Consider the following 20,328-nt stretch of genomic DNA (forward strand, 5'->3'; position numbering starts at 1 on the left):
ATTTATGCATTTGAATTTTGCAATTTACGTTACAAATAAGCTTTAATTTCTTCTTTAGCCTTACAAGTTCTTAGGATTTGAGTTAAGAAAATCTTAGCTTAAGTTCTAAGGATACACGGCACTGTAATGTACTCGATTTGATGAGGTGCAAATAGGCGTGTTACACAATCCCACTCTTTTTTTCTTTCTGTTACACTCCAATTCCATGTTAATCAAGGAAACTGCATTTTCACTTTATGTATTAATACAGTTAAGCTACAATCCCACTTTTTATACTTAAGTAATACAGTTAAGCTCACCAAACGTGACTAGAGTTTTTTTTTCTTTTTATGTCCAAAATACGACATTCGTGATTGGGACGCTTTTTTATATATAAAACCCTCCCAATCGCATCCTCTTTGATCAAATTTTTCATCACTCACTGTAGGCTCCATTTACAAGTGCCTCCGAGATCAGGATAGACGTAAAAATGGTGTCTTCTGCACTTATATTCCAAAACGCCATCAAATCCATTTCTCAACAACAACAAAAGCATAAACCGAAGACCTTCTTTTATCAAACCCCAAATTCCATTTCATTCAAACCTCGATGTATGACTGTTACTTCCAAATATGTTCCTAGTATATCATCCATGGACACCAAGATTGGAAATGGAGAGCTAGAAGCGTCCAAAGTTATAACAAGCAGTGACGTCCGCGTGGCTTACTCCTCCTCCACTCTCCCGGTCACACTAGGTGGATACCTAGCTCGGCGACTCGTCCAAATCGGTGTGGCGGACGTGTTCTCTGTTCCCGGTGACTCTAACTTGGTCCTTTTAGATCATCTCATTGCCGAGCCCAGGCTAACCAATATTGGGTGCTGCAATGAGCTCAACGCCGGGTATGTTGCTGATGGCTACGCGCGCTCCTGCGGCGTCGGCGCGTGTGTCGTTACTTTCACCGTCGGCGGACTCAGTTTGCTGAATGCCATAGCCGGGGCGTACAGTGAGAACTTGCCGGTGATTTGTATAGTTGGAGGACCGAATTCCAATGACTATGGAGCCAAGTCGACTAACAATATTCTTCACCATACTATCGGGCTACCTGATTTCAGCCAAGAGCTAAGGTGCTTTCAGACCGTCACTTGCTATCAAGTTAGTACTGCATGTTAACTAAAACCGTGCATGGAATTGCAACCGTTAGTTCTAAATACGTCCTAGTCTTCTTACCAAAAAGAGGACGTTGTGATTTTAGGAGGATTGTCTACTATTCTTGTCATGCACGCAATGAGTGTGTAGGCATTGCAGGGTTTTTTATTGTTCATTGTAGGGGCTGAGACACCGTTGAACAAGAGTGGATTTAGGGGGGTCGAGTCTAGGCAGCTGCCTAACCTCGAAATTTTAGATAAGCTATGGAATTCTCTTTGGTCTTAGCTAGGGTTCTGGGTTCTGCAAAATTTTATGAAGGAGAGGGCAAGAGGTTTGGGAACAATACCCTGCAGGTCCTTTCTGTTTCTTCTCTCCAATAAAAACGCCGCCTGGTAGCTTGAAATCTTTAATTAGGGATAAGTGTCATAACTAGATCTAAATACAATTAAATATAAATAACACTAGAAACTTGTCACACCCTATTGGTGTGGAGAAGTGGGTGGTCACCCGTCTAGAAGTGGGTAGTTGATTTATGAAAATAATAAATTTTCTTATTAATTATTTATTTAGGTTTTGACTTTTTTATTTCTGACAATTAGAAAGATACTAACATTTATCCACACATGTTCTGCATGTGCAAGTTATTATTATTATTATTTTTTTTTAGAAAATAAAAAAGAAAAGGGTTGGTTATTGCAGAGAAAAGAAAATGGTAGAGAGAAAAGTGGGTTGTGGGTATTTTGTTTTAATTTTTTTTAATAAAAATACATTTTGTATCCTTGTGATTTAATTCATTCTCAAAGTTTATTAATCACCTAGAGTCAATTCTGTCAAAATTTTAGATTTTGACTAACAAAGCCTCTTCTCTTTTTTTTTTTTTTTTTTTTTTAAACCCCACCCCATTCCCACCCTTGATGGGGCTCGAACTCCTGACCTCTTATATATGAGACCAAAGCCTTACCACCTCTTCTCTTAATAATAATATAGATATAAAAGTAAAAGAATTCATTTATGGTGAGCAAGCCCACTTCTTTTAATATAGTATAGATAAGGAGCTTCTATTCATACCTCCAAAGTTGGCATTTGGACCTCCCAACTTAATAGACCTCCAACTTACTTTTATAGATAACCAAATTGCTATCTAGACCTCCCTTAATTTTCCCACAACGCCCATCGTCCAATAAAATCAATAAAAACTTCTTCTTTTACGTTCTATTCATACCTCCAAAATCAGCAGTCGAACCTCATTCAATTTTTGAAGATTTCACAATCCTATTTTATCCTTCATACAATTAAGCTGCACAAAAAAAAAATCTCTAGTTGGTAGTCAATACAGTATTTTTCATTAAATCAATTGAATATAGAAGCACATTGGTATACTGATGTCTGAGATGTTTAGATATTACTCCCAATTCTCAAAATTTTTAATTAAACTGAGTTTTTGGATACAAAGTTTTCATCACTTAATTATGATTTACGTACAGTCGGTACAGATGCCCGTACTGAAAGTGGTCATTGTGTTCCAAAGCCGGTCCAACATAATGCTCCTTAGTTTGGAGAGAGACACATATTTACTAATTGCTTCGAGTTGGAAAAAAAGCGCAAGCAGCAATATAATAGGCAATGCACAGCTCAGAATTTTGCGAATTGCCTTATCGAAACATATTGTTTGTAAAGGTAAGAAGAGACTTTTTTTTTTTTTTTGTCTATGAGGTGTGACCTATTGGTTATCTAGAATAACCGATATCGTGGATGTCACAATTTCAGACCTCACTGACATCATGGGAGGGGAGGGGAGGGGTGGGGTTAAAAAAAATTATATAAAAAAAAAAGTTTTATTTTTTTCCCCTCTTTTGTGTCTTTATTGGTAATTTGACATGAGTTGATAAAGTCAACTATAATTTGGAAAAAGAGAGAGGTACAAATACCAATTTTGGAGGTATGAATAGAAGCTCCCTATAGATAATACTTGTCAAAGATATAATATAGCACACGTGGCATCATCATCACTATTCTACACTAGGTTCAGAGTATTGAGTATTTTTTTAAATATTTTTTGTTTAAACATTTTTCTTTTTAAGATGACATAATATTTATGCTTTTATAAACTACATACTATGCTTCTCTCTTTGCCCCTTGATAATTTTTCTTTTTCATAATTTTGCTTTAGTAAGTGATATCTATTTTGTGCTCCAATTTTCATGTATGTAACTGCTACATATTTAAGAGATTATAACTCCAATTAAAATATAAAAAAATTTCTTTGAAAACCAATTGAAAAGAAGTCCATTAATAATCTTACCTTACCTGAGAAAATTTCTGGATCCGCCACTACCGTTGGATACATGTGTGCATGACATACGTATACACATGTATGGTAGAAGTTTTGGTGGTTTAACAAGGAAACCACAAGTTTATTTTACATAGTGATCACTATATAAACACTACTAGAAATCAAGCCCAAGGCCACAGCCACTATTTTGTTCCTGTCACTTGCCGTTGGACGGAAGGTGACGATGGCAAATATTTGTTATTCACCAAATATTCTTTAGTGGCCTTAAGTCATATTTGGTGAACAGTAGCAGATTTGTGGGTTACCGTAGCCAATGTTGCTGTGGCCTTAAGTCATATTTCTAGTAGTGAAAACTCGCTCAGTTGTTTGATGTATAATATAGAGTATAATGTTCTGTAACTGTTGGAGAGTAAAGATCTCACATTAGAAAAGTGACAAATAAAATATAACTTATAAGTGGGTAGCTCTTACCCAATTGTACCGATCGAGGCCTTTTGTGATTAAAACCCAACCTAACAGGTGGTTAAGTTGGGATAATATCTGTACAATGGTGGGTCACGGGCCACGCTTGTCGCTGTTTAACATGATATCAGAGCGGATCCCTCTTCAATTTCATCTCCAATTGTCATGGGCCCGAATTTGGGTTTATCTTCCGATTAGATTGTTACCAAGTGTCCGATGTGGACCTTGGATTGTTATATTGATCAAGTCTCTTATATGAGATTTGTGTCCCAATTTCCAATGTGGGAATTAGATTGTTAATTAATTTCACGTGTAGACCTAGAACTAGGTTGCACGTGAGGAGGCGTGTTGGAGAGGAAAGATCCCACATTAGAAAAGTGACAAATAAAATATAACTTATAAGTGGGTGGCTCTTACCCAATTGTACCGAGGCCTTTTGTGATTAAAACCCAACACTTAACAGGTGGTTAAGTTGAGACAGTATCAGTACAATGGTGGGTCACGGGCCACGTTTGTTGCTGTTTAACAGTAACTTGTGTCTGCATGCAATTCCCGAATATAATTAGATGACTTCAATTTTCACTTCTAGAAATCCAACAGTTAATGACTCATGCACATGCATGCAAATCTTGAATACAATTAGATGACTTAAATTGTCTCTTTGGAATAATTGGGCCAGTCACTAACAGTCGATGAGGTTTATAGATAAAGCTGCGATCGGCTCGGTACGGGTCAGTAAAGAAGGTATACTGAAGCCGAAACTGGTTTTTTGAGTCGGTTCGGTACGGCTCGGTACTCGTTAAATTGCCTATCAAAACCGAACCGTCCCGAAACCGATCGGTTCGGTACCATTCGGTACAGTTTGGTGCACCAGCTCTGCTTTCAAAATTCTGTGAAGTTTCAACTTTCAAAGCAATGCACAACTGACCAAAGCAATGAAGTCCTACTTCATCATGATAGAAAGTAAAGATGTATACACTCATAATTCACAGAGGCATAAAGACATAAAGTCATAAACTATTAACAATGACTAGCTTTGAGTCTTTGACAAATAAAGGCAAAAGACATTTGTCTAGTTGAAATCGGACCTTCAACTTCTTGAGTTCTTGACTTCAACTTCGATTTGTCTACTTTTCTCCCTCGCAGCTCCTCACTCCCTCTTAATCTCCTCCTCTCTCTTTAAATATTTCTTTGTGATATTCAATTGCTTCTCTGCCACTGCGTTATTTTGGTCTCCCGCTCAAATTGAAGAATCATGAGTTACCTATTGACGACATTGACGAAGAAGCAAGAGGTGGATTAACTGGATTCGATCATCAGATCCACCATCGACAAGGTCCTCGTCCTCCGCTTCGGCCGCGCTTCCGATTCCGTCTCTCTTCTTCTCGACGACGTTCTCGCCAAATCAGCATGTCATCCAAGTTTGCAACCGTGGCACTCGTCTAGTTGTCTTCGATTTGGCTGCTGGAGAATTATCGGAAATGGAATCATGGTGGAGGCTGCAACAAACGAATGAGGCGTTTTTTTCAGGTTGAAATGTCAAATGACGCAAGCTACAGCCCTGCATTGATTTGTAGCAATCTAACGGGCCGGGTAGGTAACTTAACGGTATGAAAAAAGTCCAATCTGATCCCGACCCGAGCCCAATATATTCGGTACGGTTTCGGTTCAGCACTCCAAAAAAAAAAAAACCTAGCTAATCGGTATCGGTACCGGTTCGGTCGGTTTCGGCGTCAATATTTCGGTTACAGATTCCCAGCCCTATTTATAGATAAAGAACGCATGCACATGAACAACTGTGAGGTTTTGAAGCATTCACTTTTGCAATTTTTTTGGGAGTTTGTAATAATCAGATTTGTATGTAGGCTTAATTATTAGGCTGTCATAAACAATCTTGAAGATGCACATCAAAAGATCGATACAGCAATTTCAACAGCCTTGAGAGAAAGCAAGCCAGTTTATATCAGCATAAGTTGTAACTTGGTTGGGATTCCTCATCCTAGCTTTAGCCGTGAGCCTATTCCAATTACATTGCATCCCAGGTAATTACTTTTGGACCTTCCCATCTACTTGAAATTTTCATTAGTAAAATGCTTATGATATAGATCAAAACTTATAATCGTAAAACAAAAACTTATGTGTGTGAACTCTCAAGTAGGCCTGCAGATGCTTCTAAGGCACACTAAACAACTATTTATACTTTTTCACAACCAGAAATCTCTAAATTTGATCAAGTCATACGCTAGCTCTAGACTTCTAAGATGTTCTTATTCTTATATACTCTATCATATACAGATTAAGTAATCGGATGGCCTTAGATGCTGCAGTGGAGGTAGCAGCAGAGTTCTTGAACAAGGCAGTGAAACCAGTTATGGTAGGTGGTCCTGAACTCCGGGTTGCAAAAGCTGGCGATGCCTTTGTTAAACTGGCTGATGATTCTGGTTATGCCACGGCTGTTTTTCCAGCAGCAAAGGGGCTTGTGCCAGAGAATCACCCCCGATTTATTGGTACATACTGGGGTGTTGCAAGTACCGCCTTTTGTTCGGAGATAGTTGAGTCCGCAGATGCATACTTATTTGCTGGACCAATTTTTGACGACCTCACCTCTATCGGGAATTCACTCCTTCTCAATAAAAGTAAATCCATCATCGTGAAGCCCGACCTCATTATAATAGCAAACAAGCATGAATTCGGGTCTGTTCTCATGAAGGATTTCCTCAAAGCTCTAGCAAAAAGGTTGAAGCGTAATGACACTGCCTATATGAACTATAATAGGATCTTTGTTCCGGAGGGGCAACCTTGGACGTCTGTTCCCAATGAGCCTTTGAGGGTTAACGTTATGTTCCAACACATCCAGAAGATTTTGTCAAGTCAAACAACTGTGGTTGCTGACGCAGGAGCTACGTGGTTTAATTGCGTGAAACTGAAATTGCCGCCAGGTTGCCGGTAAGTAATGAAGATGATTTCTTCTTCTTTAGAAAGTTCAATGAACTCCATATCTTATCATTCAAAGATGACAATAAAATTAAGTACCATTTTCTAGTAGTGAAGTTGAGGTTTGTTTCTATGTCTATGAGTAGTTTTAAGCTTGAAAATTGGTTTCCAGGTGTGAGTTCCAGGTGCAGTATGCATCGATTGGTTGGTCAGTTGGAGCCACTCTTGGTTATACTCAGGCCTCACCTACCAAGCAAGTGATCGCTTTCGTTGGTGATGGGAGCTTCCAGGTGGGTTTAGTTTTTCTCATTCTCTCTCTTTATAGCACCCAATTTATACATGTGCATTGAAGGCAATAAGAACAACTGTATGCACAAGTATATTGATGTGCTCTAATTTTATTATCCGTCTTCCAGATGACTGCCCAAGATGTGTCAACGATGCTGAGAAATGGGCAGAGAAACATCATCTTTCTGATGAACAATGGCGGATATACCATTGAAGTGGAGATCCATGATGGACCTTACAATGTGATCAAGAACTGGAACTACACTGGATTAGTTGATGCCATCCATAATGGGGACGGCAAGTGCTGGACAGCCAAGGTGATCCACCACTTAGTTAACTAATTAGCGAATCAATTCTAGTGTAGGAAATTGTTACATTCTTCATGCATGAACTATTTATTGTAAACGATGACGGATCAAATTTTTTTATTATCGTAGGTGCGGTGTGAAGAGGAATTGATTGAAGCAATAGAGACGGCAAATGGAGCAAGAAGGATAGTTTGTGCTTCATTGAGGTGATTCTTCACAAGGACGATACCATTGAGGTGTGAAGAGCTACTTGCCTTCGGGACTAGGGTTGCCGCTATCAGTAGCCACCCACCGAGTGCTTAGAACATTTTTTATATGGGTCAATAACACATAAGGCCACTTATAGTAACTTTATTATTCTTTAGGTCACTTAATTTTCTTTTCTTTTTGCTCATAATGCTATTAAAATATAAAAAATATTAATACCTCCTATACAAGGGAGTGGATTCATGACCACCTAAATTATAGTTCAAATTATACTCTGATTCTAGACTATTAGATCATATAACAATAAATGGTTGAGATTAGTGTTTTTAGTCAAGAACTGATTTGAAATCACAAAAGCGGAGATTATGTCATCTCATTTCTAGGATAGCTAGGAAGTAGGGAGTCATGGATGTTGCCAAAGCGCTCTTCGAGTGAGACCCACAGCCTTCTAGGTTTTTCTTCATTCAGATACTCGTACTGGAGCGAATCATCCATATGTCATAGGGGTGGGCGTCCGGACCCGAAAGACCGAAGACCCGACCCGGACCGAGCAAAAAAGCCCGATTCGGTTCGGTTTTAGTATGGAAAATCTCGGTTCGGTGCGAAGCCCGACCCGAATGTATATTTTCGGTTCGGTCTCGGGCTTCAAATATTTGGAGACCGAAAGCCCGACCAGACCCGATTTCTCCTCCATCTCAGTGAAACCATCTCAGCCTCTCTCACTCTCCTCCCAAGCCAACTCCTCCTCCTCCTAAACCTCCATAGACCAAAGCCGACCTCTTGGATTTCTAGAATCCTCCTCCCGCTCAAAGAAGCTACCCGGATCGTCGACTGGACCTGCATATGCAAAATTGCAAATCACCAACTCGTTACAAATCTGCCTAAGGCAGCTCCCTAGCTCATAGCCACAACAAGGAGTATTGAAGCTGAAAAGGAGAGGGCTCGCCGTTTTGCCCACATCGATCTGCAAGAAGAAGAAGAAGAAGAGGAGAGGAGGGGTCAGATTTTCGTTTCAAATGGGAACAGACATGATAGTTTATATCTTAGATTCACTCTCTCTGGTATTTAGGCAAAGCCATGCCCAGTCTGTTTTTATTTCCACACCTATCAACTTTTTTACTAAAAGCTTCTATAGTACCACACCTCATCTCTGTCTCCACGTTGTTGCTGCCTCACTTCCCATTGTCCCAAGCATTAAAGAAAAGAAAAGCTGCTGCAGCTACCAAGAATAAGAGAAAGGACCGGGTGCAAAGGAGACAAAGAAAGAAAAGAAAAGAAAAGAAAAGAAAGGACAAAAGTTGTCTCCCACCAAGAAAAGCTGTCTCCACCACCAAGAAAAGTTTCCAAGGATGGAATAAATATAAATTTTGCACATATAATATCAAGAGAGTCTCCTGCTCCGGTGGTTGGGAGTGAGCCTTTCGTGTAGGAGGTCAGGGGTTCAAACCTTGCCTCCTATTGAATTTTGTGATATTTTGCATATTACTGGACTGAAAGATGGGAAACTCAATTTTGGGCCCGAAAAGCCCGAAAACCGAACCGGCCCGAATAGGTTCGGTTTCTGTCGGTTTTCAGTTTACGAAAAACCCGAACCGGCCCGAACCGACAGTTTCGGGTTCGGTCTCGGTCTCACTAATTTTCGGGCCCGGCCCGGCCCGAGCCCAGCCCTAATATGTCAAGCCATTAGGATGACGGCTTTCGCCTTATTTGCCTCCAAGGCTGCTTTATTTGCTTCCAAAGCTTGAGCTTGCTCAACAGTTAGCACGTCCTGATTAGGCTTGAGAATAGTTTCCAGGATTCCATGGGCCTTGAGATGCTGCCAGACATCACGAATCCACTTGTGATATCTAGAGCCAGTAGCAAAGTCAAGTTTGTTCAGGTTACTCATCCTGAAAAAGAACAAGAAATGGGTTAGTCTTGGAGCAAAAAGGCTACCACAAAAACAAAGCTCCCAAGAAATTCGACCACGAAAACAAAGTTCCCAAGAAATTCGATTCCAAGAAGTATTGGAGTAGATCGAAACAATGATGTGTATGTGGAGGATCATATATTCTCAACAAACACTAAGTTTGGAAATCTCAACAAGCTCCAAGCTTGTAGATAGCACGAACCCCCACAGTTCGGCTTAGATCTCCCTACAAGAGAAGAAGAGGAAGGTAGAAGAAGGGAGGTCGAAAGTCCCCGAGAAAAGAAAGGAAAGTAAATTATTTGAAAGCGGGAACTTTTATAAAAATATACCACAGAAAAGTCACTGAAAAAAAATCTTTGGTGGCCAAAGAAGTCATCGATGGTTTCTGATGCTTGTTGGTAGCTAGGCTCACCAAGGGGTCAGTGAGGCTGTTGTGCAAGGGTCCTGATGCTGTGCAGGTGTGAGGCTAGCGAGGCTAACCTGAGGGGTCAGCAGGCGAGAGCATGAGGGGTCTGTGCGAGGATGCTGTGCAGGCTGTGCGAAGGCGAGGCTAACTGAGGGGTCAGCAGGCGAGGGCGTGCGGGGTCTGTGCGGGGATGCTGCGCAGAGGCGAGGCTAACTGAGGGGTCAGCGATGGGCCTGCAGCCAGGGGGGGCGAGGGGGCTGGTGAGGCTAACCAGACTGTTCAGATTTTTCGATGGCCAGTTCGGGGCTTTTCTGGTGGTTCCGCCGCCAGTTTTGGACTGCTGGGATTTAGGGCTTCAAGGTGTGCGACGGAGGTAGCTAGGGTTTGAAGGTTACGATTTTAGGGTTTCAGAGTCAGGGCTTCGTGCTAATAACGTGTTTTAGGAAATCATAAATTGGGAGAGAATTGATTTTTGCTTTCATTGATAATATGGGCCTCTTTATATAGAGGATTACAAGCAGAGAATATAAGTCTTACAAAAAAACTGAATCGTACAATGATTAGAATTAGGATATCTCCGAAGATATCTGTAAGACTAACCCTATTACAACTTGGACAAGTCACTTAGAGTTTGAGCCAGACACATAAATTAGATGTCCTTAAACAACCTGGAGATTTTCCATCCATGGGATAATATTTTCCTTCCATAGTCCTGTATCAAGTGTTGCCGGGTTGTGGATCTGCAAATTACTCACAAATATAACTCACAATAATTGCACATCCTAGCGAGATTTTCTCTCGAAACCTAGCGGATCTCTCCCTAAACCCTAGGTATCTAGTCGGCGACTTTTGCCGCCTTCACTTCTTCGCTTCCTCAATGGCTTCAATAGATGCCATCACTGCCAGTTTTGCGGCCTCTCTGGCTCTTGCTAGAGGGGGTAAATCCCCGGATCAGGGGAAGATTGGAGAAGGTCTTGTTCATCCATCTTCTCAATCTTTTCTTCTGGGGAAACCTCTCACCCGTAAACCTATTTACTCTAATTCTTTCAAATCACATCTCTTCTAGAAGTGGATGGTGGAGAAGGACTTCAGGATTCAAGAGAAGACTGACAACCGGTTCCTGTTCTCCTTTTATTCGGTTTGGGATCGGAACAAGGTGCTTAGGGGCAGTGTGTGGTGCTTTGACAGAGCCCCAATCTGTTTGGAGGAGTATGATGGTGTTCTTCCCATCGCTGAAGTCCCTCTGAAGCATGTTAGGATGTGGGTTAGGGTTTCTGACATCCCTCCTCTCTACGAGGAACTTGATAATTTCATCCTCATTGGAAACTTGCTGGGTGGTTATCTGGACTACAATAAGAGAGAGTTTTGAAAAGGTATAGTTCGAATTTTCTTCTCTCATGACATCTCCAAACAGGTTATTCTTGAGCGAAGGGTTTTTCTGGCCCCAGGCATAGAGCCTATTTTGCAGTTCCAGTTTGCACATCTCAAAGGGAGATGTCCTCAGTGTGGATTGATTACACATTCTGGGGCTAAATGTGAGGAGCCCAATGCGGCTGTTTCTGCTCCTAGGGTTTTGAATTTTGGTGGTGGCCCCTCTACCTCTGGCGGCCCCTTCTCCTTCTCTGCTCAGACTACTCGAGACCTACCTATGCCTTCTTCTTCCTTGCTAAAAAAGAAGCCAGTCATTCATCATCTAGAGCGTTCAATTTGTGGAATTGCTGCTCCTCAGGATATTGTGCACACCACGTCAGAGATGAAAGGTATGGATCAAGAGGTTGTATTGCAGGAAAAGACCACTGGGTAGTCCTCGGTGGAACCTTCTTAAACGGGTTCACAAGATCTTACTACTACTCCTGCCATGCAAGCTGGGAAGAACCAAACCTTGACCTATAAGAAAAGAGGTCGACAAGAGGCAACTGTCCCTTTTCCTAAGAAATTCAAAACCATTCTGGGTGGTAAGCTTCTCACACTCCATGCGGAAGCTCTTGATTTGGCTGAAGGTGAGGATGATGTCGCACTGGTGACACTGAAGAAGAGGTTGGGCAGACCGCTTAAAAGCAAGAACAAGGGTCCCTGGTCTCAAAACAAGGTGGGATTGACCCTTTTGAGCCTCACCTATCCTTCTGCTACTACTGCTTAGGAGGTTGGCCATAAAGCTAAGGGCAAGGGGAAACTCTAGGGTTCCTGCTTCTGTGCCTACCTTTTGGTTTAGAGTCTGGTGTTATGTAAGTTAGCTCCTCTAGTCGTACACCAATTGAGGTCTCTAGGCGAGTAGAGTTGCTAAGGCAAAAACTTAGATAGTTTTGGGTTTTACTCATTTGGTTAGGCACTTCAATAAGTGGGCGTATTTTTCAATGAGGGTCACTTGTCATTTGTTTGGCAGTTTGTGCCGTCTAGAACGGTTAGTATGAAACAACATGTGATGTACGTGCCTTCTGGCCATGGATAAGTTTAATGAAGTTATCTATTTCTAAAAAAAAAAAGTGTTGTCGGGTTGTTTGTTTGTTATACTCGGGAGCTATTCCCCTAAAGAAGTGAATTAGATTAGTGGATCTCTTAGTGTCTGCATTTTGGAAAGCAATATTTGTTAATCCATACCTAACCAGGTTTTTTGTCTCTTCCAAGTCCTGCCCTGCTTCATATCTTTAGATAGTTCTTAACATACTTCTCCCTGAAGCCTAATGTGGCATTCCTCCGACTACGAATGGGTTTTAAAGTAATGGCTTTCATTTCCGTCTTGTACTTCAATTCTATAACATATTATTGATATTAAGTAAAAGAACAAAAACATCTTTCCTATTTTACATATAGGCAAAGTAGTTTTTTTTTTTTTCTCATTGATTTGTTCTTTTCTTTTTAGAACGTTGTTTTTCTTAATGTGAACACATCTTCGGTATCATATTAAGTAAAAGGAAAAAAAAAATCTTTCCTATTTTACATATAAGCGAAGTTGTCAACAGTGACCACTAGTATATAGAAAAGGACAAAAAATCTTAGGGCTAGAATTAACATCCAATAGTACAAAGTCTAGGAAAGATTTGTCATTAGGCTATGTAAACATCTTAGGGCTAGAATTAACATTTTTTCATGTTTCATTCTCAAAAAAGAAAAATATTATATTGTTCAAATAAATCCAGAATATGTGTCTGGCCCAAACTCGAGCTTACTTGCTTTAGTTGAAATAGGGTATATGTTAGACATATTCTCGGAGAATCTTAGTAAATATCCAATCAATGTACGATTATGTTTCCTTGTACAACTCTATCTCTATGCTTGTAATCCTCTATATAAAGAGACCCCTATTATCAATAAAAGCACAACTCAATTCTCTCTCAATTCATCTTTCCTAAAACACGTTATTAGCATGAAGCCCTAACCCTGAAACCCTAAAATTGTAGCCTTCAAACCCTAGCAACCACCGACACCCACCTTGAAGCTCTTGATCCCAGGAGTCCAAAACCAGTGGCGGAACCGCGGGAACCGGCCGGATGAGCACTGAACCGGCCTCCCCAAGAAGAGAAAAAGGTCCCTGCACAGTTCACAAGCTTCCACACCACCTTCCACAGTCAAACTTGGCCGCCATCACCACCCTGACACCAGACTCCTGGAACAGGAACCAGATCCTTTAGAACCGGCCATAAAGCGACTGGACCGGCCTCCGGAACTGCTGCACGTCTTGAACCGTCAGATCCAAAAAAAAAAAAGAGGAGGAGGAGGCACAGCCCAGAAGAAAGAAGGCCCGCGCGGCCCAGCAAAGAAGAAAAGAAGAAAGAAAAGAAAAGAAAAAAAGAGGCATGCGGCACACTGAGAGAAGAAGAAGAAGCAGCACCAGCCAACTTCGGCCGCAGCCAGCCACTTTCTGGTCACTTTTCTGACGACTTTCCGGCGACTTTTTCCAGCAAATTTTTGACACTTTTTGAGGTATGTTTTCAAGGCTCTTTTAGTTCCCGTTTTTGAAGTTTTGTATTGTTTTTCTCTTCTTTTCTCTGGGACTTGCAAACTCCTTTTCTTCTACCCTCTTTCTTCTTCCTAGGGGAGACCAAAAGCCGAACTGTGGGGATTCGTGCTCACCCCAAGCTTGGAGTTTTTAGAGTCCTCCAAACATAGAGTTTGCTGAGAAGTTATGATCGACCACAAACACATCATTGTTCCGATCTAATCAAATACCTCTTGGAATCGGATTTCTTGGAAGCGGCTATACTCATAAATCCTTAATTTCTTAGAAGCGATTACGCTCTGAAATTCATAATTTCTTGGGAGCGACTACGCTAAAAAATTTTATATGATTTTCGTGGTAGTCTTTTACGCTCTGAAACTAACCTTAATTTCTTGTTCTCTTTCAGGATGAGTAACCTTAACAAACTGAACTTTGAATTGAAAGTTCTATTGGGGGGCAATAGACGTTTTGAATTGATGTAATCTCCTTTTCTTTTTCTTTAATCAAAGTTTTATTTGTCTAAATTTAAGAAGATTAGTTCCTATTTCGGCGACTAAAAGTTTTATTGGGGGGCAATAGAGGTTTATTGCCCCTCTATTGGGGGGGCAATAAAGATCTATTGAGGGGTAATAAACATTTCTGACGACCTATGAGATCTCCGACGACCTCTTTGGGGACATTCGGCGAGGTTTTTAGAAAAGTCCGGTGGTGGCGGCCGGTGACCGGATTCCGGCAAAAGTTGGCCGGTATCCGGCGACACGGCTCCGGTGCAGTCTCCTATGATTTCTCTCTTTTCCATTCTCTCTCTCAAGACTATAAAATTTTTTAGCGTAGTCGCTCCCAAGACTATTTTACCCCTAAACAAAGGGGTGAGGGTAAAATAGTCTTAAAAAAAATTAAAAAACAAAAAATTAGAAAAGACTTCCTTAGAGTGTTTTAGGTAAAGGTGAATTAAAAAAAACTTAATATGGTAAGTGGGAAAAAAATCCCTAAAAATGAGGTAAATTGACAAAATCCCTTTTTTTTTTTTTTTTTTGAGAATGACTTGTTTATTGGAGGGACTACCAAATGCGCCAAAATCATACAACACTAATGCCATGTTTTGAAAGCTCGAAATGTTTCTCGTCTTTGATCAATACTATACAAATTTGATCACTATGTTCTTATTAGAGCACATCAGCAATGCTCCATGAACAGCTCAATCAGAGGAAGTGCATATAAGAACTTTATCAGTGACTCAAGTAAAGGGAGGCAGTATAGAAAATTTATCAGTGACACAAAAAAGGCAGACTGTAGGTCATTGCAGAAAATGAATTTAAAGGGCTATTTGTGAGATGTGAAACTGGACTCTTCTAGTCTTACTGGCAAAAGGCAAATTCCTCTTAATATTCATACACAGAGAGTAGTCTAGGTGTACAGAGTTGGCAAATTTAGTCGCCAGAGGATAAAATTCCTTGCAGCACATAAACGAAAACACAGACATATGAGAAAGAGCTAAAATCTGCAGTTTACCATCAAACAGATCAATGCTGCTTAGTCACCATTCCTGGCAGATATTAACAAGGGAAAAGGGTGGGAGAGGGGTCTCTCCACAACTTGCCATCCACCAAATCTAGCTTTTTCATCTTTTCCTCGCACCAAAATAGCTGCTCTTTACTAATTCTTCCCATCCGGAGAACCCTTGACAAAACCTTTGCATCAGTGAGGCTAAACAACAGCTGAACATCTTCTTGTGATTGCGGCCATGACTTCTTCCAACTTTTCCTCTTTTTACGAAGTTCCTTTAATTTCATCCATTTCTGCAGCACAAAGAGACAAATTTCAAAATGTTATAAAAATCATTGAAAAGCCAGATTTTGTTTAAATATAAAAAGGCAGATGGTATCTCGTAGTTGTGTGAACACCTACTAGAGGTTTGAGAGAAGAAAAACAATTAAGTATAAGACTTGAATTCAGCAAGTACAAAGAAAACGAATTTGAAACTAGACGTAAACATTTTTATTAAGACCAGTAGACTGTTTAATAGTTGTGTTCCTCTGATGAGCAAGCTAGGAGTTTCCTGACTTTTTTCTGGAAAGACAAAAGACAAGATACATCCATGGACCTCACCTTATCCAGTGAAGTTTGAATCTGCTGAAGTGGGGTAGCATGGTTTTGATTTCCAAATAAGCTAAGACCAGCGCTTGTTTTTTTCTTATCCATCTTCAGGAAAAGTAGAAATGTGAGGATTGAGGTTTCAATAATCTTGATCAGATCAGGGGCAAGAATCATGGAATCTGACTCTTCTTCTTCTTTCCCTTTATTAATTGGACCTGAACAGTCAAACAGAATAGATAATATATATTTGGTAATTGCTAGCACACGGAAAAGGTCTTAATTTCAGCAGTTTAAATTACCTCAAAATCCTAATAAATGCATATAAGCTTCTCATCACCCTAGACTTTTTTTTTTTTTTTGTCACAATAACTCTACCTTGTATATTAGGGACCCGGAGTAGTTTAGGCAGAACTCTCTGCGTGCGAGCATAAATTTCTGGCCTGAGACCCTCCTCAAAAGGTTCATTTTCAATAAACCTTTGTAATAAAACCTGAAATTGTTGAAACTGTTGAGCACTGTGGTTGTAGGAGGTGGGATTTTCAGGTTGGCATGAGATTAGCTGATTCAGTTGAGTGTATTGACAGTGCAGTGCCTCCCAAGACAAGCAAACTTGAGCTACATATGATGTCTCAATATCATGATAAGGGTCCATCTCTGGCTGCTGGAGATGCTCAGTCTCGTCATTAGGTTCTTCAATCTTCTTCAAAGAGAGACAGCGAAAAGGAGAGGAAAGCTTCTTAGATGCAGATCTTGGTGATGGAGTTGTAGGGGTTTGGATGCCTGTCAGACAACCTTTATTTGTCATTTAGACTTACATATCTATCAGGACACCAAAGAAGTAAGGTATAACTAATGTATGTTTAATCAGCAAGTGATTAGTATTATTTTGTGTGGAATTAACTAGCCATAACTAAACACATGAAAAAGCTTCAGAAATATGAGTTTAGTGACTTCTGTACACTGCATCGAGCAGTAATCTGGGAATACTCCAAAGGAATGGATATCAAAGAAACTTAAAAGATCTAGACTTATAGCAAACTACTTGCTTCCTTTAGTAGCAGCACAAAGTTGAAGGATAAATGCACCATTCTCTGAGAATGGCATGTTCAGCTGTCATCCTATACCCTTGTGAAATGATATTTTGATCTAATTGGTTCTGACTAATTACGGAAAGCCTTTCTAAGCATATTTGATCACAAGTGTCCATCATTCTTACACTGGACTCTAGCGTAATCAAGAACTTCTTGCACCAATAATTCTTACTAGCTATAAGTATCTAAAGGCTGTAGCTATTGCAGATCTCATAATAAAAATAAATTTCAAAGGATCCAAATCTTATCTCCCCCTTGATAGATCTTAGTTTTTTTATGGTTCATCAAATTTATCATATTTAAATTCTGTACTGAATGCATCTAGGCAAAAATTGCAACAATATTGATAAAATTTCAACCAGATATGTTTGGAGCATTATAACAAATGCCACCTAGTGAACTTTGGTATGTCACCAGTTTACGAGATGACAGATTACTAGCCTAGTGTTGGAGTTTATAAAATTATAAGATAAATTTTTTGAGCAAACTGTACAACTGATTTTTAGGCTCAGTAAGGAAACTAATATTAACAAAACACAATGAATCTTGATCATGTTACATATACCTAGAGATCACTAAATCAATTTTCTAGTATTTTTCAGATATCTACATTTGACTGAATAATTCAATTCTCTGCCAACCATTTCAAAGAGAACTATGCTCAGATCATTTTGCTTTTTACAAGTAGAGCCTATATATCCTCTTATCTTTACTTGCTCTTAAGTCTTAACCTCCCAGATAGCTTAATAAGCAAACACAACCTCATCTTCTTATTCTATTTTACTTGAGGAGAACTTCATAATGTATTTCATTCAGGTACAGGTCAGTACACAGATATACTTTTCTAAACAAATGCAGTCAAAGAAAAGTAAGGTCCTACAGTTAACTTTAAAGTTGAAAATTACGAAAATTACCAAACTTACCTTCCTTAAGCTGCTGTGTGCTCATCCGTTCAAAGAACAACATCCTCTCACAGTATTTGTCATATACAGCACCAAAGCCACACCACCATTGCCGACCCTCAGCTTCTACATCCCTCCACTCATTGGAGCTCGTCTCTCCCTGCTCTTCTTCTTCCTCCTCCTCTTCAGCACATGACTCTTCTTCCGGGATCAATACCATAAAACTATTCCTTCGCAATTCTTTTAACCTTCTCTTGACTTCCTCTGTTATGAAATCATCATCGTCATCGTCAGCTTCAGCTATAGGATCAACATTAACGGCCTTGCCTTTTTCATCACCACCATTCTCCTTTGGTTCCTCTGGCACAGGATTGTCCTCTAACTCATTTTCTGGGTCTGGTTTGTGAGCTTTTCTAAACTTCTTAACTTTGAAGAAATCCATAATCAACTACTTCCTCAACAAATAGGCTGGTCTTATATACCCCCACGCTTCTTTCTCAATTAACTCCTTAAACCCCAAATTGACACCAGAACAGTTAGTAACTTGACCTACCTAGAACACACGCTCCAGAAATAACACATTTCTGATCGAAGGTCAATATGGATGATCTGTAAGACCTACCAGTAGATATGCACTGACTTCTGAACAATAACACCAGAAATTGGTTAGCCTTTCATGTTTCTCAGATCCATTCTGAGCTACAATCTTGTAAGCATACTCAAGATCTAAGCAAAGAACCCAAAAATTCAAGCCTGGCTTTTAAACAGTGAATTTTACACAACCCAGAAACTCAGAACAGTAAAACTAGAAACTTTGCTACTCAAAAACCTTACCTAAAAGCAGTGTAGAGATGATGAAAGTAAATTAGTCTCAAGGTACTGGAGCTAAGATTTTCATACAACTCACAGCAGATCAAGAAATCACCTTTAGTAAAACTTCCAGAGAGATCAGAACCCACAAAACTTCTCAAAGTTCAGCAAATTCCTCCAGCATTTCGTAGCATTAAACCAGAAGCCACCAAAAACCAGAACCTCCTGAGAGCTCAAGGCAGCACAACACACTGATCAACACCCCAAAACAGTTTCACAAGATTTTCTTCTCTATTCCACAGCTGAAACCCACCTCACTGTAAAGTAACCACACCCATAAACCCCACAAGTCCCAGAAGAAACCCAATACTGAAAAATGTGAACCCTTTAAGACCCAGAAACTAAATCACTTGAAAAAGGTGAAAACTTTTAGACCCAGAAGATCCAAATGCACCGTGAGCAACCTGAAACCCCTCAAAACCCCAAATTTCAATTCATCAAGAAGAGAAATTTGGGGTTGCAGCCAAAAACCCTACAACCAAATAGCAAGCTGTGCTGAGAAACAAAGGCTGAGACTGAGAGAGAAAGAGAGGAGGGAACTGTTTGGGAATAATGTGAATGCTTTACATCTGTGAGCAATAAGTATCCTGATCACCATTTTAGCAATAAAACCAGATTGTGGTTGGGTTTTTAATGTGATACAATTAAACGTAATGAAAGATTTGAATAATAAAATGGGTATGGGGGATTCAGAATTTCAGATTATTAATAAAAGCAATTGTGTTGGGTGTTGGATTTTTCTCGAAGTGGGAAGTGGCACGAAACTCTATTATAGAAACACACAAACAGTGGGCACTTGTATCTGTGAGACAGAAGACTGAGACACTCTTGTCAGTCCTCGTACAGAGAATATTGTCCTAACTAAAATTAAAAAAGCCGCGCAAAAGTGGGTTTGATTTGTTCTTTGCCCAACTGGAATTACATAACTGTCCTCCTTCTAGAGCTTTGGGAATGAGATTCTTCATCTTCTTCTCCATTTTGAGCCTTTGACAAGATTGAAAATTCTTTTATGGACAAGTGAATTGATGTTTATAGAGAATTTTTTTTTAATGAAAAAAATTATACTTGATGTTATCTAATCATCCATTTCTGTTGTTACAAACGCACGTCGGTGCACTGAATATTCTCTCAGAAAATATTAAACGATTGATGTATGTTAAGTCATTCGCTTGCACTTGTAAAACATTGTGGAGATCGATCACGTGTTTAATTCTCAATGATATCATAAGATTGGTGGAATGAGATTAGTTACATGGCAAGAATCATCGTATCTTAATTGATAAAAGTTGAATGTCAGTTATAATTTCATGAAAGAGATTGAAAGAGTAACTGTTGTATGAAAATTTTCATCTCACAAAAGCCAGAGGAAAAGAAAGCAAAAGCGATGAGTTAAATTGAAGCAACCTAAACCGTGAAAATAGAGCTGTCAGAGAGCAGTACAAGTGTCGTGCTACTAGGCAAAGATGTGGAGTGTTGCACCCTAGATTGTCTAGCGTGT

General features: G+C 39.8%; 1 protein-coding gene and 1 pseudogene across 5 annotated transcripts; one reads left to right on the forward strand and one right to left on the reverse strand.

The window, feature by feature from the left end:
* Positions 1-631: 631 nt before the first annotated feature.
* Positions 632-7,714, forward strand: LOC133731203 (pyruvate decarboxylase 4-like; annotated as a pseudogene).
* Positions 7,715-15,213: 7,499 nt separating this feature from the next.
* Positions 15,214-19,589, reverse strand: LOC133725604 (uncharacterized). Of its 5 annotated transcripts, none has more exons than XM_062152925.1 (5): positions 18,886-19,589; positions 17,982-18,599; positions 16,343-16,759; positions 15,980-16,182; positions 15,214-15,669 (listed from the first exon to the last, which is right to left on the reverse strand). In XM_062152925.1, exons 2-5 carry the CDS (start codon positions 18,400-18,402, stop codon positions 15,427-15,429), a joined length of 1,284 nt encoding a protein of 427 aa, XP_062008909.1. In that variant the 5' UTR covers positions 18,403-18,599; positions 18,886-19,589; the 3' UTR covers positions 15,214-15,426. The 5 variants fall into 5 exon arrangements, with proteins under 5 accessions (XP_062008909.1, XP_062008906.1, XP_062008908.1 ...); XM_062152922.1 differs by having other exon boundaries at positions 17,982-18,602; XM_062152924.1 differs by having other exon boundaries at positions 18,795-19,589.
* Positions 19,590-20,328: the final 739 nt, after the last annotated feature.

This window comes from Rosa rugosa, chromosome 1 (genome assembly GCF_958449725.1).
Source record: "Rosa rugosa chromosome 1, drRosRugo1.1, whole genome shotgun sequence".
NCBI lineage: Eukaryota > Viridiplantae > Streptophyta > Magnoliopsida > Rosales > Rosaceae > Rosa > Rosa rugosa.

Bases quoted from the DNA above. Each gene is read 5' to 3' on its own strand.
- LOC133725604 (XM_062152925.1), bottom strand. From the start codon at position 18,402: ATGGATTTCTTCAAAGTTAAGAAGTTTAGAAAAGCTCACAAACCAGAC. The intron at 16,760-17,981 runs GTAAGTTTGGTA...TGACAAATAAAG, and splicing joins CACACAGCAGCTTAAGGAAG to GTTGTCTGACAGGCATCCAA. The intron at 15,670-15,979 runs GTGAGGTCCATG...TTTGTGCTGCAG, and splicing joins TTCAAACTTCACTGGATAAG to AAATGGATGAAATTAAAGGA.